Below are 18,149 nucleotides of genomic sequence, written 5' to 3' on the forward strand. Positions count from 1 at the left end.
GGGAATATTTTATAAGTTTAAAAACATTACATCATCTTTAAGGGCAAGGAGGGAATGTTTTGTAAGTTTAAAAATATGACATCATCTTTAAGGGCAAGGAGGGAATGTTTTATAAGTTTAAAAATATGACATCATCTTTCAGGGCAAGGAGGGAATGTTTTATAAGTTTAAAAAGGATGAAATCTTTTTTAAAGGCAAGATTAAATGTTTTATAAGCTTAAAAACACGACATCCTCTTTGAGGGCAAGATAGAATAAACACATGACATCATTTTTAAAGGGACGGAGGGAATTTTTTATAAGCTTAAAAACATGACATCATGGGAGCGTAGCTGGTCGAGTGGTTTAAGGCGCTACACATGTACATGGGCGGCCCTTTACCGCATGTCTCTCCCCACTCTCTTCCCTGTATCCAAGTCTATACACTGTCCTTCCTCTATCTAATAAAGGCATGAAAAGGCCAAAAAAAAAAAAAAAAACATGACATCATCTTTAAAGGGAAGGAGGGAATGCTTTATAAGCGTAAAAATCTATCACATTTTGATTGAAAAGGAGGGAATGTTTTTGAGTGTAAAAGGATGACATCATTTTTAAAGGCAAGGAGGGAATGTTTCTTTAGCTTAAAAAATTACACATCTTTAAAGGCAAGGTGGAAAGTTTTATAAGCTTAAAAACATGGAATCTTTAAGGCAAGAAGGGAATTGTTTTAATGTAGAGTAGAAATAACATCTACTGTAGATCAAATAAAATACTGTATCATGACAGTCATTTCTCAGTGTTTGAGTTCTATGATGGCTGTTTTCAGTCAGGTGGAGGTTAAATCACAGACATAAAACACCAGCTGATTATTAGAGTAATAATCTGGTTAATATAAAGGTGTGAATGGATCATCAGAGGAGGTAAAGAGCCCTCCATGAGGCAGAGAAAGGGTTCAAAGGAAGACGAGAGTCATGAGGAGACGCAGCGGGGCCGATAATGAGGATGAGAGGAAAAGGGGGGAGGGGTTGAGGATGGAGATGCTGAGATTTAAAAGATAATAAACATGTTTGTTATCCTATCAAACCCTTTCATTTATGCATCATGAAGGATGGAGATTGATCTGGTTATTAAGGAGTGAGATCAAGGTTCTTGAACTGATAATCAATAACATCTGAGCTTATTGATACTGCTAGAGTCTTGTAGGTTGTGGGACATTCAGGAGCTCAGTGTAAGTTCATCACAGCACCACACTTGAAGTCACTGAGCTCTTCAGAACGACCCATTTAGGATCACAGATGTATGAGACTGCATGGATAGGAGATGATTCTGTACACCTGTGGGTCTGCTAGAAACACGAGTTCAGTATCTACAGGTGTGGCCAAATACTTTTGTCCATATAGAGCATCTTCAGATAGGTCAGAGCTGTGCAGCTGCAATGATCTGAGCAGGAATGTTGTCTATTGGCGCCATCTAGTGGTGTAAAAGTGTCACTGCAGCTGTAGAGACGCTTGTAGACAGCAGGGGGCGCAGGAGCAGAAAGCGGAACCTTTTATCTCTGCTCTCTGTTTCTACTCCGTTTTACTGCGAAGTGACTCCTCAGTAAACTTCCGGGTCGGGTCAGAAACACATGTGAGAGGAGAAGAGGCTGTGGGGGATCCGGATTTAAGCCCAGGTAATTTAAATTTATTAGTTTAAGGTTTTAATAATTAGAGCTGATTTAAGCACGGAGCCATGATGAGCTAATGGCTAATGCTAACGACTGTTCCTACTGATAAACGCATAAAGATGGAGATGATCCGAAACCCCTACTGTTTACTCTACCAGCACGTTTAAATAGGACTGAAATCAGGACTAAAATCATTCTCTAATGTAAGAGCATATTTCTGTTCGTGGTTTAGTAAGTTAAACAAACGTGAAATTAAATTAAACACTTTTAAAAGTGATAAAATGAACAAACATGCAAACACATAACAATAACAACAGCACCAAACATAATGATACTCCAGATTCTCTCAGTCTTTTGATAATAATATAGGGATGGTTGATTCTGGATTTTTGCTGATAATTACAGTTTAATTTTAATTTTTAATTTTAATTTTCTGATATTTAAATGCAGCATTAACAGATATCAGTTTAATGTTTTCATCAGTCACACTTAAATTTTGTTTGAATGAAGAGATATTTTTCCACCTGCTAGACAAACTCTGAGTAGTTTTCATGGTCAGACATGAGAGAAAATGTCCCCAGTGTTTGAGTCTAACACTGATAGAAGTGTTAAAGTCAGTGGTATTGCTCTAAACATCAGTGTGAGCTCTGACTTTCACTGTGGCCTCATCTCTCTGTTAGTAAATATGGTTTTTTGATGATGTTGGGGTTCTTTTTTCTGTCCTCTGGTTTGTTGGACAGTTAAACATCTGTACTTTAACACACAGAGATGAACCATCAGATCGTTGTGACTGGAATTAGCTGGTTAAACATAAAGACGGACCAGCAGGGATGTGAAACGTGGATCTTTAATGTTGCAAGCTGTGACTGTGTGGTAATCCTCATGGGTCTGTTCACTGCTCTGTAAATCTCACTGTTAGTCTGGTTTCTGTTGTTAAAATAGATAAAATCCAGAGTGTAGGTAGAAGTCTGTCCAGTGAACCTTCACCCTGTTAAAGGTGTTTATTCCTCAGGTTACAGGATGGACGGGAAGGTGAAGAAGCAGAAGAAGCATCAGCAGAAACACAGCGGGCCCAAAGCAGAGAAGAAGAAACTCAGGAAGCAGGGAGGCACCACAGAAGAAGATGATCGCAGACGAAACCCCAAAGCCTTCGCCGTTCAGTCAGCTGTTCGGATGGCAAAGACCTTCCACAGGTCAGGGCTGGTTGTTAAATATCTGCATTATTCTCTCTGATGTTAGCCACACCAATGCCAGGAGGTATTTCAAACACAATACAACATCATACATCCCTGGGGTCCTAAAGGGGGTCGCAGAGCCTCTTCTCAGCGGTCATAAATGTTAAACTCTTAAAAAACATCCTTATTCTGTCCACCTAGATTGAATTGTTTGGTTTTGTACCATATAAGGTCCAATCTATGATCACACATATTATCTTAAATAAAACCAGTACATCAAAGAATATCAGAAATGTAGGTCAGGATCTCTCACTGAAGAGTTGATGGTGGGTCCTGAGGCTGGACTGGTTGAGAACCACTGGTTCAAACAGTTCTCTCAGATTTATCAGTAATTTTTGGTCATAATATTCGAGACATTTCCAAATATTAAGAAAAACACCATGTTCTAGTAAATTTGACTATAAGTGATATACTCTGTCTCCTGGATCTGTATTTTAGGTCTCAGGACATCAAAGCAAAGAAACACCACATCCCTTTGGTGGATCGGACTCCTCTTGAACCCCCTCCTATCGTCATCGTTGTGGTTGGACCCCCAAAGGTGGGAAAAACCACCCTGATCCGCTGCCTGATCAAAAACTTCACCAGACAGAAGCTTGGAGAGATTCACGGACCGGTGACCATTGTAGCAGGTGAGTCTAGAGGAGTGGACATGTGAGTCTAGAGGAGTGGACGGGTGAGTCTAGAGGAGTGGACAGGTGAGTCTAGAGGAGTGGACGGGTGAGTCTAGAGGAGTGGACAGGTGAGTCTAGAGGAGTGGTCAGGTGAGTCTAGAGGAGTGGACAGGTGAGTCTAGAGGAGTGGACAGGTGAGTCTAGAGGAGTGGACATGTGAGTCTAGAGGAGTGGACAGGTGAGTCTAGAGGAGTGGACAGGTGAGTCTAGAGGAGTGGACATGTGAGTCTAGAGGAGTGGACGGGTGAGTCTAGAGGAGTGGACAGGTGAGTCTAGAGGAGTGGACGGGTGAGTCTAGAGGAGTGGACGGGTGAGTCTAGAGGAGTGGACGGGTGAGTCTAGAGGAGTGGACGGGTGAGTCTAGAGGAGTGGACAGGTGAGTCTAGAGGAGTGGTCAGGTGAGTCTAGAGGAGTGGACAGGTGAGTCTAGAGGAGTGGTCAGGTGAGTCTAGAGGAGTGGACAGGTGAGTCTAGAGGAGTGGACATGTGAGTCTAGAGGAGTGGACATGTGAGTCTATAGTGGACAGGTGAGTCTATAGTGGACAGGTGAGTCTAGAGGCATGGTCATGTGATCTAACCTGATGTTTGCCCTCAGTTTCTTTTTCTTAAATGACAAGAAAAACTGTAAAATTGATAGAAATATAAATAAATAAATAAATAAACTTTTGAAGTGAACAAATACATGGACAAACTGAGTATAAAACTTTAAAAGTGAATAAAACAGAGCATCATTAACAGGTCATAGCATGTCTCTACTTGTACTTAAATCTTAACCTCTGCAGATTTTATTCTTTGATTATTGATTATTGTTTTATTTCAGGTAAGAAACGCCGTCTGACCTTCATGGAGTGTAACAATGACATCAACACCATGATTGACCTTGCCAAAGTCGCTGATCTGGTCAGTAAACAAGGATGTTTATGACAGAAGTGAAATATATTGACGTAGTTCATTTTTCCTTTTCACATTTGTTTTGAGCTGTTAAAAACTTTCTTTGTGGTTTTATTTTGAAATTCTGGAGAATCATAGTCAGGTTTATAAAGCGTAGTTATTTCACACACACAGAGAGTAATCGTCATGTTTGGTTACTAAATCTTTTAGCACAGAAGCAGAAAAAAAGAATGAATGTCTATGAAACAGCAGCAGACAAGGATACAAACATAAAGCAATGTGAGATTAAATAGACACATATTCTGAAGATCATTGATTATTGATTTTTGATTTGAGCTGGAATGAATAAATAATTTCTGGATCAGTAAATCCTGATTGTCCCTCTCCAGGCGTTGATGCTTATTGATGCCAGTTTTGGCTTTGAGATGGAGACGTTTGAGTTCCTGAACATCTGTCAGGTTCACGGTTTTCCTCGGATCATGGGCGTGCTGACTCATCTGGACTCCTTCAAGAACAACAAGACTCTGAGGAAGACCAAGAAGAACCTGAAGCATCGATTCTGGACTGAGGTCTACCAGGTAAAACTCACCTGTAGCTCCACCAACACAGCGTTTAGAGAGACAGGACTTTAGGACTCCACTCAGAGATGAGAACCTCGTACTCGAGTATGGTTCTGAGAAAAGAAAAGAGAAGATCAGAGGACTTTAGGGATTTTCTTCAACCTTCATCATATCCCAGGTAATAATCCTGGTATCACCTGTTCACCTGTAGGGGGCGAAGCTGTTCTACCTGTCTGGTATGGTCTACGGGGAATATCAGACTCAGGAGGTGAAGAACCTGGGCCGGTTCATCTCAGTCATGAAGTTTCGTCCTCTGGTCTGGCAGACGTCGCATCCCTACGTCCTCGCTGATCGGTACGTGATCAGCCGAGACTGATCCATATTAATGATTAGTTTAGTGATTGATTTGATGATGACATCACTTCCTATTTGTCCTCCCAGTATGGAGGATCTGACCGACCCAGAGAGAGTCAGGACTGACCCCAAGTGTGACAGAACAGTTTCACTCTACGGCTACCTGAGAGGGACATACATGAAGAACAAAGGGCAGGTGCACATCCCAGGTAAGACCCCACCCACCTCGCCTAGCTTCTAACATGTCCCTGCTGATGACTGCACCCCACTCACCTATAATCTAACGTGTCACCAATGACTCCGACCAACTCGCCTGTACTCTAACATGTTGATGTGGACGCCGCCTACCTCACCTGTACTCTTGTATGTCACTGCTATTGCTTCCATCCACCTCACCTGTTCTCTAACATGTCATTGATGACACCGCCCATCTCACAGTACTCTAAAATATACCTGCTGTTGACTCCGCCCACCTCACCTGTACTTTAACATGCCATTTCTCCGGCCAGGTGTTGGAGACTTCCAGGTGTCAGACGTTAACTTCCTGCCTGATCCGTGTCCACTTCCTGACACTCAGAAGAAAAGAGCCCTGAATGAGAAGGAGCGTCTGCTCTACGCTCCCATGGCGGGGGTAGGCGGGGTCGTTTATGACAAAGACGCCGTTTATATTGACCTGCCGGCCAACCACGTTAATCAGACTCAGGTGAGCATGCTCAGTGATGAACCTTCACCTGGATTTAAGTGCCTGTGTATTATCTTCTATGTTCCTCTCTATAATCCAGTGTTGTTTATACCCGGTGTTATGATGGTTTTTGTTAGATATATTTAATCTTAAGCTTTTTAGTACTCTGTTGATAATCTTCTTGTAATTTCTATCATTTTGGTGTTGTGTTGTTTCCTGTACCCGGTGTTATGATGATTTCTGCATCCTGGCTGTAGGAGGACCAGCGTCCAACCACAGAGCTCGTTCAGTCTCTCATCGATACTCACGCCACTCTGGATGAAAAGATGGCGTCCAGTAAAGTGTCTCTGTTCAGCGGCTCGGCTACGCTGGAGTCAGCAGAGGTGGACGAAGAAAGCGAGTAAGTGTTTAACACTTTCTTACCTTCACTTCAGTCTCCTTTAGTTTTAACCCTCTGAACCCCACCGGATCGCTGTGATCGATTGGTCTGCTGGCTGACCAATCAGAGAGCAAAGAAGGGATCAATCAGGATGTTAGAGGATTTAATAATTTGTTTGATCAAATAGAAGAAGAGAATCTTAACTGTCTTCTCTTGTCAGAGAGGGGGCGGGGCTTAAGGAGACTTGTGTCCTGGACCCGATCACCCAGAGAGAGAGGAGGAAGGTGGTCTTCACTGAGGGAGAGGAGGAGGAGGAGGAAGATGAAGATGATGACAGTGAAGACGATGATGATGATGAGGAGGAGGAGGATGGTGATGAAGATGACGTGTCTGTGTTTCTGAAGAAAGCGAGAGCTGACTCTGATCAGACTGATCAGAACATTCCTCCTCCGATGAAGAAACAGAAGAAGGAGGAGGAGGAGAAGTTGGAGGTGCCGGCGTTCGCTGACAGCGAGGACGAGCTGGAGAGGAGCGATGATGAGGAGGAGAGTGATGATGATGAAGAAGAGAGTGATGAAGAGGAAAAGGCCGGGGGAGCAGGTGACTCTGGAAACTGTTCAGAGGAGGAGAGTGATGATGATGAGGAGGATGAAGAAGAGGAGGAGGAATCAGAGGGAGGGGAGGAGGAGGAAGAGGAACAAGGTAAATAATTTTCAAATATGTATTTATATTCTAAATATAGAAATATATTCCAGTCCATCTGTGATTCATCAGCTCTAAACCCCTCAGAGGGTCCTGGTTTTCTCTGGTTCTTATCAGGATCATGTGACCTTAAACCTCTAAAACTGTCTACAGTCAGCTGAGGATGTTTCTGAGAGGATGGAATTATCTTCCACAGGTTCATTGTTTGGTTTTCCCCCTCAGGTTCTCTGAGGTGGAAGGAAGATCTGCTGCAGAAAGCATCTCAGGCTTTTCTACGGCAACAAGAAGCTGCTCCCAACCTGAGGAAACAGGTGTACGGCTCAGGTATGATCGTGGGGGTTACTCTTTAATGGTTTTATAAATCAGTCATGGCCAATTATTGGTCAAAAAACAAAACACCTCCTTAATGTGAAAGTGATAAGAGACTTCTACAAAGTAATGTCAGTTACTTCTGGGTCGGCTGCTGAGAAGCATCCCTACAGCATGATGCTGCCACCACCATGCTTCACAGTGGGGATGGTATGTTTGTGGTGTTTGGCGTCTTGTACGATGGTTGTGAAGCACCCTAATATATTCTGATATAATCTTCATTTCCAGTGGTTGAAGCTGGTCAGAGTGATGAAGAGGAGGATGAAGAGGAGCTGGGCGGGCTGTTCAGGGTCAGCCGTCCTCAGAAGAACAAAAAGTTCACAGCAGACGCCATGGACTGTTCACGCTTTAAACCCGACACGTCACATGACTGGGACCTGGAGGAGGTAGGACTGCAGAGACGTCTCTGTGAGTTTAACATGTTTTTATTCTCTTTATGATAAACTCTAAAGTGTTCTTGTCCCGTAGATGTTGGACTCCATCAGAGACTGCTTTGTGACGGGAAAGTGGGAGGAGGGACAGGACGCTGCGACACTGCTAAAAGAAGACGGTGAGAGACGACAACATAAACACAGACTGATGGATAATAATCCTGTCTAACATACTGATTAATCCTGCAGAGTTTATCATGACGAAGAGTCAGAAGTGAGGATGTTCAGTTTTATTTAAAGCTCTAACTCTACATTATCCCATCTAACAGCTGATGGTTTCTGTCTCTGTGCTTTCAGACGAGCTCTACGGAGACTTTGAGGATCTAGAAACAGGAGCAGTCCATACAGCTCAGGATCAGGTCAGTCTTTCTTCTTCTAGGTTTAAATGTTTTTATGTGTTTAGGCTGCATGGTGGCGCTGTGGAGTCAGAAGGATTCTGATTTGAAGGTTAGGGTAAACATGGTCCATCCGCGTAGCTTTCTCCACGTTAGACTCAGCAAGGTCTAGTGAAACATTTATTACGTCTTTAAACTCATAGTTTTCATCCCTCTGACCAGAAAAGAAGGCTATTGAATGCTAAAAAAATCTCTAAAAATGCCAGACATCATTGGACATCCACTCTAAACAGGTCAGAGATTAGCTTTAATGTAGAGTAGAGTGTTCCAGTACCAGTTTTATCAATCCTGATACTGATTCAGATACCGGAGCATTGGCTGTCAGCTGATCCTGTACAGGCTTAAACTTTCTGAACTGACTGCTGTGGAAACAGGCTCATTATTTTAGCCTTAAAGTGAACTCAGAACATGGCTCAACCAACAGGATGGTCATGCCTCTCAGTGCAGTTTTTCCTGCTGATTAGTTTTTTTCTGTTGAATATTAAAATAACAATGACATGGAGGCTCTCACGTCTCCATTACGCTCTATTCAGACCGTTTCCAAAAAGATGTGTATGTTAAAGCATGCTCAGACAGGACGTGATGATGGAACAGCCTGCAAGTGGTTGACATCCTCACAAAGCTAACATTTATTTATGCCGTAGTATGAAGCCTTCTTAGAACCCGTCCTGAACCAGAATTCAAATGGGTTAAAATTGGCTAAACAGGTGGAAAAGTTGGTAAATGGGATTTTAAAAGTAGCAAAAATTGCTTTAGATCGGTAAAGATGTGTTAGCAGGAAAAAATAGAAAAATTATTACAAAAATGGGGGAGAAAGTAGTTGCAGGGGATTATCAGGGGCCCAGATAGATATTTTCAGCATCAGAACCCAGAAATAGTTTGACACATTTAAGCTCCCAGATAAGGATGCTGTTAGCCAGGATGTTAGCACCAATGCTACTGATCCAACACAACTGGGGAGAGGATATTCTCTGGGTTTATCAGGGGCCCATTATCCATAATTATCAGGAGTCCATTCTCTGGGTTAATCAGGGGCCCATTCTCTGGGTTTATCAGGGTCCATTCTCTGGGTTTATCAGGGTCCATTCTCTGGGTTTATCAGGGTCCATTCTCGGGTTTATCAGGGGTCCATTCTCTGGGTTTATCAGGGTCCATTCTCTGGGTTTATCAGGGTCCATTCTCTGGGTTTATCAGGGTCCATTCTCTGGGATTATCAGGGTCCATTCTCTGAGTTTATCAGGGTCTATTCTCTGGGTTTATCAGGGTCCATTATCAGGGTCCATCCTCTGGGTTTATCAGGGGTCAATTCTCTGGGTTTATCAGGGTCCATTCTCTCGGGTTTATCAGGGGTCCATTCTCTGGGTTTATCAGGGTCCATTCTCTGGGTTTATCAGGGTCCATTCTCTGGGTTTATCAGGGGTCCATTCTCTGGGTTTATCAGGGGTCCATTTTCTAGGTTCATCAGGGGTCCATTCTCTGGGGTTTATCAGGGTCCATTATCAGGGTCCATTCTCTGGGTTTATCAGGGTCCATTCTCGGGTTTATCAGGGGTCCATTCTCTGGGTTTATCAGGGTCCATTCTCGGGTTTATCAGGGTCCATTCTCGGGTTTATCAGGGGTCCATTCTCTGGGTTTATCAGGGTCCATTCTCTGGGTTTATCAGGGTCCATTCTCTGGGTTTATCAGGGTCCATTCTCTGGGATTATCAGGGTCCATTCTCTGAGTTTATCAGGGTCCATTCTCTGGGTTTATCAGGGTCCATTATCAGGGTCCATCCTCTGGGTTTATCAGGGTCCATTCTCTGGGTTTATCAGGGGTCCATTCTCTGGGTTTATCAGGGGTCCATTTTCTAGGTTCATCAGGGGTCCATTCTCTGGGGTTTATCAGGGTCCATTATCAGGGTCCATTCTCTGGGTTTATCAGGGTCCATTCTCGGGTTTATCAGGGGTCCATTCTCTGGGTTTATCAGGGTCCATTCTCTGGGTTTATCAGGGTCCATTCTCTGGGTTTATCAGGGTCCATTCTCTGGGTTTATCAGGGGTCCATTCTCTGGGTTTATCAGGGGTCCCTGCTCCTGTATACAGTGCTCTGGAGAAGAGATGAAGAATTGATTTCTGGTTCATAAAGCTAATTTTAGCATAGCAAAATTAAGAAAATATAACGTTAAACAAAGTGGTATTGGATTGGTGCATCAGCATATGTAATCACTGATACCAGTCCCCACATTTTTAGCAGTATTCACCTGTTCCTCATACTGGTATGGAAATTGAAACAATTTTTCTTAAATGCATGTGGAGATGTTTGGTAGTGAGACCAGGATCACCGTCAGACAGGATCTGTCTGTGTGGAGTCTGCATGTTTCTCTGAATACTCTGACTTCCTCCCACAGTACAAAGACATGCTCACTAGGTTAATTGGTGACTCTTAATTGCCCATAGATGTGATGGTTTGTCTGTATATTTTCTCTGTAGTCTTTTCATTCAGACTCTGGATGGATGATTGACATCTTATTTCTTTATTTCTGTGCATTTATCTTTCTTAAAGAAGGGCTGCATGTTTGATTTAATTTTCTCTGGTGTCCAAACATAAATGTGGGTAAATGTTCTTTAGGTTAAAGAGTTTAGTCTACTAATGTAGCATCAATCTGAGTTTTCTCCTCTCTGAGATTATTTTTTTTTGTCTGAAGCAGAGCGGTGAGAATGAAGATGAAGATGGTGATGAGGATGAGGATGGTGATGAGGAGGGTGCAGAGGGGCTGATGAAGGTGGACCAGGAGGAGCAGCAGAAGAAGAAGCGCCTGGAGAAGAAGCGGCGGCTAAAGGAGCGCTTTGACGCCGAGTATGATGATGGCGAGGCCACGTACTTCGACGACCTGAAGGAGGAAATGCAGAAACAGGCCGAGGTACAACAGACCAGACATCCTTATTTCATTCTTTATTTATTTATGGAGGCAGCTTAGTGTGAAACAGATGAGGACACTCTGTATCATCTACAGGTCCAAATAAGTTGGGTCACTGAGTAAAGTGTAAATAAAACCAGAAGTCATTTATAACGTCTATAATTCATTTATGCAGCTGAACAGGGCGGAGTTTGAGGACGTGGACGATGAGACCCGAGTTCAGTACGAAGGTTTCAGACCGGGGATGTACGTCAGAGTAGAGATCTCCTCACTGCCATGTGAGTTTGTTATCAACTTTGACCCCCAGTATCCCATCATCCTCGGAGGGCTGGGCTCCAGCGAGGGAAACGTAGGATACCTGCAGGTAATAAAGAAGATATGAATGTTAATGTGAGGAATATTTACATATTCAGAGCTGACAGAGGAGGAAAAAGTTAATTCACTATTGCTGCATCTGCAAACCTGCTGATACTCTGGGTCATTTCTATTGAAAACGCCTCCATATAACATTTATTGCATGTATTTAAAAAGTGTATTTTGTGTGTAGATGCGTTTGAAGAAACACCGCTGGTACAGCCGGATCCTGAAGACCAGAGACCCTCTGATCCTGTCGTTAGGATGGAGGCGGTTTCAGACCCTCCCTCTTTATCACATCGAGGACCACAACGGACGCCACCGCCTGCTCAAATACACGCCACAGCACATGCACTGTGGAGCGTCCATCTGGGGTCAGTCTCTCTTTATCTCAGTACCACACTCATGGTTTTACCTCCATTAGAAGAGTTTATACTTCCGTTTTCTTTATTTAACTGCTGCAGCTCATAAAAGTCTCATAAATCAGAGAAACAAACAAGCCTGCTCCCTGTTGTACCTCAGTCCTGTTGGTGTCTACAGCAGTATTTTCTCACAGAGCCATTGGTTCTGTCATGTTTGAGGGTTCTCAGTCCTTTCCTTAGATTTCCACTGCCTTATTTATTAGGACCATCAGCCCTCATCAGAGTGGGACAGGTGTTTTTATAAAGATGACCATGCTCAGGTTCATTCGTCACATTGCCCTACTGGGCCTCACCACAAGAAAAGCAGCCTCGTTTCTTCCCTGACCATCATATTTCTCAGGTCATTTACTCAAACAGGAAGTCTCGCCCTTATTTTAGAGAAATCCAAAGTGGCACAAAAATAGTTTTAAATGCAAAATAGAGGAATTTTAAAATGCAACAAAAAGGGTGCGATAATCCTGATTAATTACTCTTTTGACAGCGCTATTCTATGTGATGATAATATCTCCATGTCTCTGTAGGTCCCATCACTCCTCAGGGTACGGGTTTCCTGGCTGTTCAGTCTGTCGCAGAAACCAAAGTGAGTCTGATTTCACTGCTGTTCAACGGGGGGTTTACATCCAACAGTTTTTAGAGATTTCTTTGGTTTTATTTCGTCGTCCTCACTCACTGAGCTGTTGGCTTGTTGTAAATATGTGAGGGCAGAGTGGAATATGGCATGTCTGACTGGTTATACTCTCCTATCAGAAGCGGTTGATTACTGGCATAAATTCATGCTTTTGCCTTTTTTCTAAAGATTGGTGTAATCGTTGCTCTATATTTTTGGATGTAAGCCCACCTGCTGTGGTGTAGTTTTGTCTTAAATCAGCTGAAAGTGAAGTAAATTAAAAGACGTTTGATAGCTTTGGAAACATTCCCAGAGTAAACAGAGTAAATGTTCTAGAGTTCTGTTGTGCAGTCTCACTGTTAAAATCCTCTGGATGATATTAAACCTCCATATTTGTTCTTGTTTTATCCTTTCAGGCGAATAACTTCCGTATTGCAGCCACAGGAGTGATTCTGGATTTAGATAAATCAGTGACCATAGTTAAGAAGCTCAAACTGATTGGTTATCCATACAAGATCTTTAAAAACACCTGCTTCATCAAGGTAAGGTTTAATTCTGTCATTTTAGACTTTACAGCTTATTTAGTCTATGAATTATACTAAACTGGACTGAAAAAGAAACTTAAAGTGTACGAGGGCTCTCTCTTTATGCTTACAGGACATGTGAAACTTAGTTTTTATGTTTAACTCTGTTTTTCTCTACTTGTCTGTGTTTTTAGGGCATGTTTAACTCTGTTTTCTCTACCTGTCTGTGTTTTAGGGCATGTTTAACTCTATTTTCTCTACCTGTCAGTGTTTTTAGGGCATGTTTAACTCAGTTTTCTCTGTCTGTGTTTTTAGGGCATGTTTAACTCTGTTTTCTCTGTGTTTTTAGGGCATGTTTAACTCTCTTTTCTCTGTGTTTTCTAGGGCATGTTTAACTCTCTTTTCTCTGTGTTTTTAGGGCATGTTTAACTCTGTTTTCTCTGTGTTTTTAGGACATGTTTAACTCTCTTTTCTCTGTGTTTTTAGGGCATGTTTAACTCTCTTTTCTCTGTGTTTTTAGGGCATGTTTAACTCTCTTTTCTCTGTGTTTTTAGGGCATGTTTAACTCTGTTTTCTCTGTCTGTCTTTTTAGGGCATGTTTAACTCGGTATTAGAGGTGGCAAAGTTTGAAGGAGCCTCCGTCCGGACGGTGTCAGGAGTGCGAGGACAGATAAAGAAAGCTCTGTCTTCACCTACAGGAGCATACAGAGCCACATTTGAGGACCGTCTGCTCATGAGCGGTCAGTATGGGGTTAATCAGCATGTTTGGAGCAGAGCTCACTATTACATTACAGTGGTAATGCACTCATGAGAACAAAAGGCAGGTGGAGAGGAAACGTGGCGAATCAGCTAGATACTGATAAAATAAACAGATGATGGTAAATAACAGCTCATTCAGTTTAATTCATTCAGCTGCACAGCTGCAGAGACAGGATAGGTGAGAGGCGCAGATCTTGGGAATGCTGAATGACCTGTAGCAGCATCAGCAGCACTTTTAGGGATTTCCATTGTTCTAACACAAATACACAATGAATGAAACACTGAGTAAAGACTTTATATGATAAGTAATGATCTCTGCTTTAGTACTTTAATAATCTTGTGTAATTTTTATTTTCCTGGTCGTATTCAGACATTGTGTTCCTGCGGTCCTGGTTCCCGGTCTCGGTCCCTCAGCTCTATAACCCAGTCTCCTCCCTGCTGCTCGCTGTGGGTCAGAAGGACTGCTGGGCTGGCATGAGGACGCTTGGACAGCTCAAACACGAGCTCGGCATCCGCAACAAACCCAACGCCGACTCTCTGTATAAGGTACAGGAAACACACCTGACTCTCGCCGTGGTCTGAGTGGGTCGCTAACGTTAGAGAGATTAACAGACAGGAGATAGTCCACAAATGTTGGTCTGTTATTGATTATGGAAGTCACAATCCCAGAATATTCAGCTTCAAAATGATTCTTGTTCAAATCTGTCAGTACTGAACTCTGATACAAAAACACCTGTCCTAGTCACTCAGTGCTGGGCCCTTATTGTTGTAAATGCCAAAAGTTGAAGAAAAACTCCTACAGTGCCTAAATTGTACAGAAACATTGGCAGTGTCTGACTGTATTTCTAAGAGTGAGTTAGTCTCGTGCCTGTCCTGATGAAATTATGGATAAATTTTGATCATAATAACAGAAACAATTATTCTAAAACTGTTATCAATAATATTAAACATATTGATGACCACGAATTTTAAGCATGTGTAGATAGTACTTCTCATAAGTCGCTGTTTTCTCTGCAGCCGGTGGTGCGTGCTCCAAGGCGTTTTAACCCCCTCCACATCCCCAAAGAGCTGCAGAAGGCCCTCCCCTTTAAGAGCAAACCCAAGCAGCAGCAGGCCAAAGGAAATGTTCCCCGAGACCTGCAGAGACCCAGCGTGATCCGAGAACCCCACGAGAGGAAGGTGAGCACACCTGGACCTGCAGAAGTTCATTATACACTGATTTATACCCTTCTAATGATGATCAGGGTTTATTAATGTCCATGATTCACTGTTAAAAGATGTCAGACTGATATAAATGAATTAAATTACTGACTACAGACCCAGCTTGTTGCAGATCAGAACTTTCTCAAGCCCTGGCCTTTCACTCTGCAGTCAAACACGATTTATCTCAGCGTTGTTCTCCTCTTGTCCTGCAGGTGGCAGCGCTGCTCCACGCTCTGAGCACGGTCCACAACCACAAGAGGAAGAAAGCCCGCGCCGTGCAGCACACCAAACACAAGGAGTTCCTGCAGCAGAAGGAGAAACAGGAGGAGGCCAAGCTGAAGAGGCAGAAGGAGGCACGGAAAAAGCTCTACAGAGTCATGGGCCAGATGGACCAGAGGAAACAGAGGTCTAGCCTGAAGGGGGCTCCGCAGGACGACTGAATGATGTGGACTCGAATCTTTGCAGACCAGGCATGATGGACAACTGAGGCCCCCTGATTGATGTGGATTCAGAGGGCCCTCGAATGATGTGGACTCAGAGGGCCCCATGAATGATGTGGATTGAGAGGGTCCCCGAATGATGTGGTCTCAGAGGGCCCCTGAATGATGTGGATTCAGAGCTCTGCAGACTGAGGATGATGGACTGGGGTTTCATGTCTTTTCTAGGTTATTTGGTTGTTTTTTCTACAGGTGTGGACGATGAAAATCAGCTATAAAGAAAATGTTGACTGACATTTTGAGACTTGTTTTAATAAAATATAATGATGATGCTGAGACATGAGTCAGCCCTGAGTTTGAGCCTTATTTTACAGTTTCATTGACTGTCTGAGCTGAGTTGGTTTTTTATCCCTTTTATGTATATCTATATTAAGGTAATAATCAGAACTGTATTAATAATGATCTAAATTCTGACTTTAATCCCATGATTCTGATTTTATAACAGTTTTTTTATCTACTATTTGGTTATTATCAACAGAAAAATAGAGTTTTAGAGCAGCCTGGCTTGGGCAGCGCTGTGATGACGCTTTTATTTTGAAGGACTACCGGAAGTGTGTCATGGTATCGGGGTCATGGGAGGACTGTAGAAGAAGCGTGGAGGACTGCTGTCTGCCGGTGGCTGGTGGAAGTTTTTTATCAGGAGGATTCACTAACCTGTCAAACTAACCCTGCGGACTCTGAGGCTGTTCTTAAGGCTGGCTCTAAACAACATGGCGCCCACCAACCTCCTCCATCAGTCCGCGGCACGAGCGTCGGCGGGTAAATATGCTAAAGCTAACTTTATTTATGAAAACGTTAGCCTGCTTAGCTAGCCTCCCCCTCCCCCCCTGGGTCTGTCCCACTGAACTCTGTCCACTTGTCCACTTGTTCCACGTGTCTGACTGTGTGTTTACGAATCCGCTCTAGCTCATTCAATGTTGACAGTTTTATCTTTAAAGAACATTTCTGCAGATTATTAGAGTGAACCTGTTATTTAGATGTTAAACAGAAACCGTATGAGCTCTCTCATAGACTCTAACCTTATAATAACAGCATTGGAGTGGATTTGTGCATGTCTAATAGGGCTGGGCAATTAATAGAAAATCAGATTAAATCGCAATATGGCCTGCTGCAGTTTTCAAATCGCAAAAGTTGCAATATTTTTAACCTTAAATCTGTGTTAAAATAAGATAAAACTTTTTTTTGCAGCAGAGATATTACGCATTACATGTCATGCTTAATTTTTGTAAGTTTTTCGTATTATGTATAAGAATGACATAAAAAATGATCATTCCCTTCAATGCAACGATTCATATCCAATTTGCAATACGAGTCAAAATCATCACGATTATATAGTTTTTTTTTAAATACTTAGGCCCTAATTTAGACTGATATTGTATTGGTTACAGTATAGAATAATTTATTGCTTGAGTTTGTTGGAAAATACACAAGATGAGGAACTTAAGAACTTATCACATATCAAATCGCATTTTTGGGAAAAAATATCACAATTAGATTATTTTCCCAAATCGTTCAGCCCTAATGTCTAACATCCCCTCTAACAGCCCTTCTCAGAACGAGCCGTTTCTGTGTCTGTGGCTTTAAATGTTAATGAGCTGTCTAACTCCACCCCTGACCACGCCCCTCTCCAGAAATGGATGTGGAACTCCTGATGTTACAATGCTGTAAGGACCTTGCCCAAGGGCCCAAACTGGACATGGATTATGCACCGACTGGGATTTCAACCATCGATCTCCCAGACTAAAGTCAGCAGGGTAACACTGAGCTATCCAGCACTTCAGCTATCAGCTGAGAGGAAGATCAGGAGAGGAGGGTGGAACTTTCTTCCAAGTGGGGAGGGACAACTGAACCTGGGGGCGGGGCTAACTCCCCACATGACATCATGAGGGGAAAATCTGAGAATGGCTCTTTTCAGCACACATTTTCTGAAAGGTGGAGGAAGGGGTCAGGGGATTTTTCTGATTCTTGGGGGGATTGTAGACAGGCAGGGGATCACATTTTTCTTAGAAGAACCTAAAAAATTGATTTTTGCATAATATGTCCCCTTTAAACTCAAATGCAGTCTTAAAAACAAGTGTATCCTGATGTGAGGAGGTTGAAAAGTTTCTTAATAACCTGGTTAAACCTTGGACTGCAGCGAGGCTGCTGCTGATTACCTCCCTGTGTGACTCTGCTGTTGGGAATGCTGTCTCTTTAGATAAATAAAATGATTTCTCTATTGCTATCTGATGTTCAGACTTTGTGAATAAGGTGCAGAAGACCTCATTTACCACCATCTTCATTTTTGAACATGAAACAGTTCCGTCTAGCTGACGTACGGTTCTTTTTAAGGACTTGATATGAAGTATCCTGCTCCTTCTTCAGCCATGGCTCTCTGCTCTGTGTAGAGGCAGGAGAGCGATGGATGAGAACAGAGCTGACGTGTTAGAACAGGTGATAGTTCTGTGCTTCTGTGGCATGATCAGATATCAGTAGCCTTGTTCATCAGTTAGATCAGTGCTGATATCTGTTGTAAATAAATGTTATTGTGAAGACTATTTAATCTATTGGACAAACTCTGATTTTCTCATG

General features: G+C 42.7%; 2 protein-coding genes across 4 annotated transcripts in view; both read left to right on the plus strand.

The window, feature by feature from the left end:
• Positions 1-1,573: 1,573 nt before the first annotated feature.
• bms1 (BMS1 ribosome biogenesis factor) lies at positions 1,574-15,854 on the plus strand. Of its 2 annotated transcripts, none has more exons than XM_041816509.1 (23): positions 1,574-1,650; positions 2,657-2,837; positions 3,318-3,508; positions 4,371-4,450; positions 4,831-5,019; positions 5,213-5,355; positions 5,443-5,564; positions 5,865-6,058; positions 6,295-6,437; positions 6,637-7,118; positions 7,341-7,442; positions 7,716-7,873; positions 7,956-8,037; positions 8,216-8,277; positions 11,000-11,215; positions 11,388-11,576; positions 11,760-11,940; positions 12,510-12,568; positions 13,012-13,137; positions 13,712-13,859; positions 14,249-14,424; positions 14,896-15,057; positions 15,294-15,854. In XM_041816509.1, exons 2-23 carry the CDS (start codon positions 2,665-2,667, stop codon positions 15,519-15,521), a joined length of 3,606 nt encoding a protein of 1,201 aa, XP_041672443.1. In that variant the 5' UTR covers positions 1,574-1,650; positions 2,657-2,664; the 3' UTR covers positions 15,522-15,854. The 2 variants fall into 2 exon arrangements, with proteins under 2 accessions (XP_041672443.1, XP_041672444.1); XM_041816510.1 differs by having other exon boundaries at positions 11,003-11,215.
• A 316-nt stretch (positions 15,855-16,170) lies between these two features.
• The window catches only part of mtr (5-methyltetrahydrofolate-homocysteine methyltransferase), a 32,050-nt gene continuing 30,071 nt past the window's right edge, over positions 16,171-18,149 (plus strand). For both annotated transcript variants that reach the window (XM_041814893.1, XM_041814894.1), the window contains exon 1: positions 16,171-16,337. In XM_041814893.1, the coding sequence (XP_041670827.1) occupies positions 16,289-16,337 (49 nt within the window). In that variant the 5' untranslated portion in view covers positions 16,171-16,288. The remainder of the gene's footprint in view (positions 16,338-18,149) is intronic.

Source organism: Cheilinus undulatus, linkage group 20 (genome assembly GCF_018320785.1).
Source record: "Cheilinus undulatus linkage group 20, ASM1832078v1, whole genome shotgun sequence".
In the NCBI taxonomy this organism is placed as follows: Eukaryota; Metazoa; Chordata; class Actinopteri; order Labriformes; family Labridae; genus Cheilinus; species Cheilinus undulatus.

Excerpts from the sequence above, each read along its gene's own strand:
- bms1 (XM_041816509.1), top strand. The coding sequence starts at position 2,665 with ATGGACGGGAAGGTGAAGAAGCAGAAGAAGCATCAGCAGAAACACAGC. Across the intron at positions 2,838-3,317 it reads ATGGCAAAGACCTTCCACAG|GTCTCAGGACATCAAAGCAA; the intron begins GTCAGGGCTGGT and ends TCTGTATTTTAG. Across the intron at positions 14,425-14,895 it reads ACGCCGACTCTCTGTATAAG|CCGGTGGTGCGTGCTCCAAG; the intron begins GTACAGGAAACA and ends TTTTCTCTGCAG.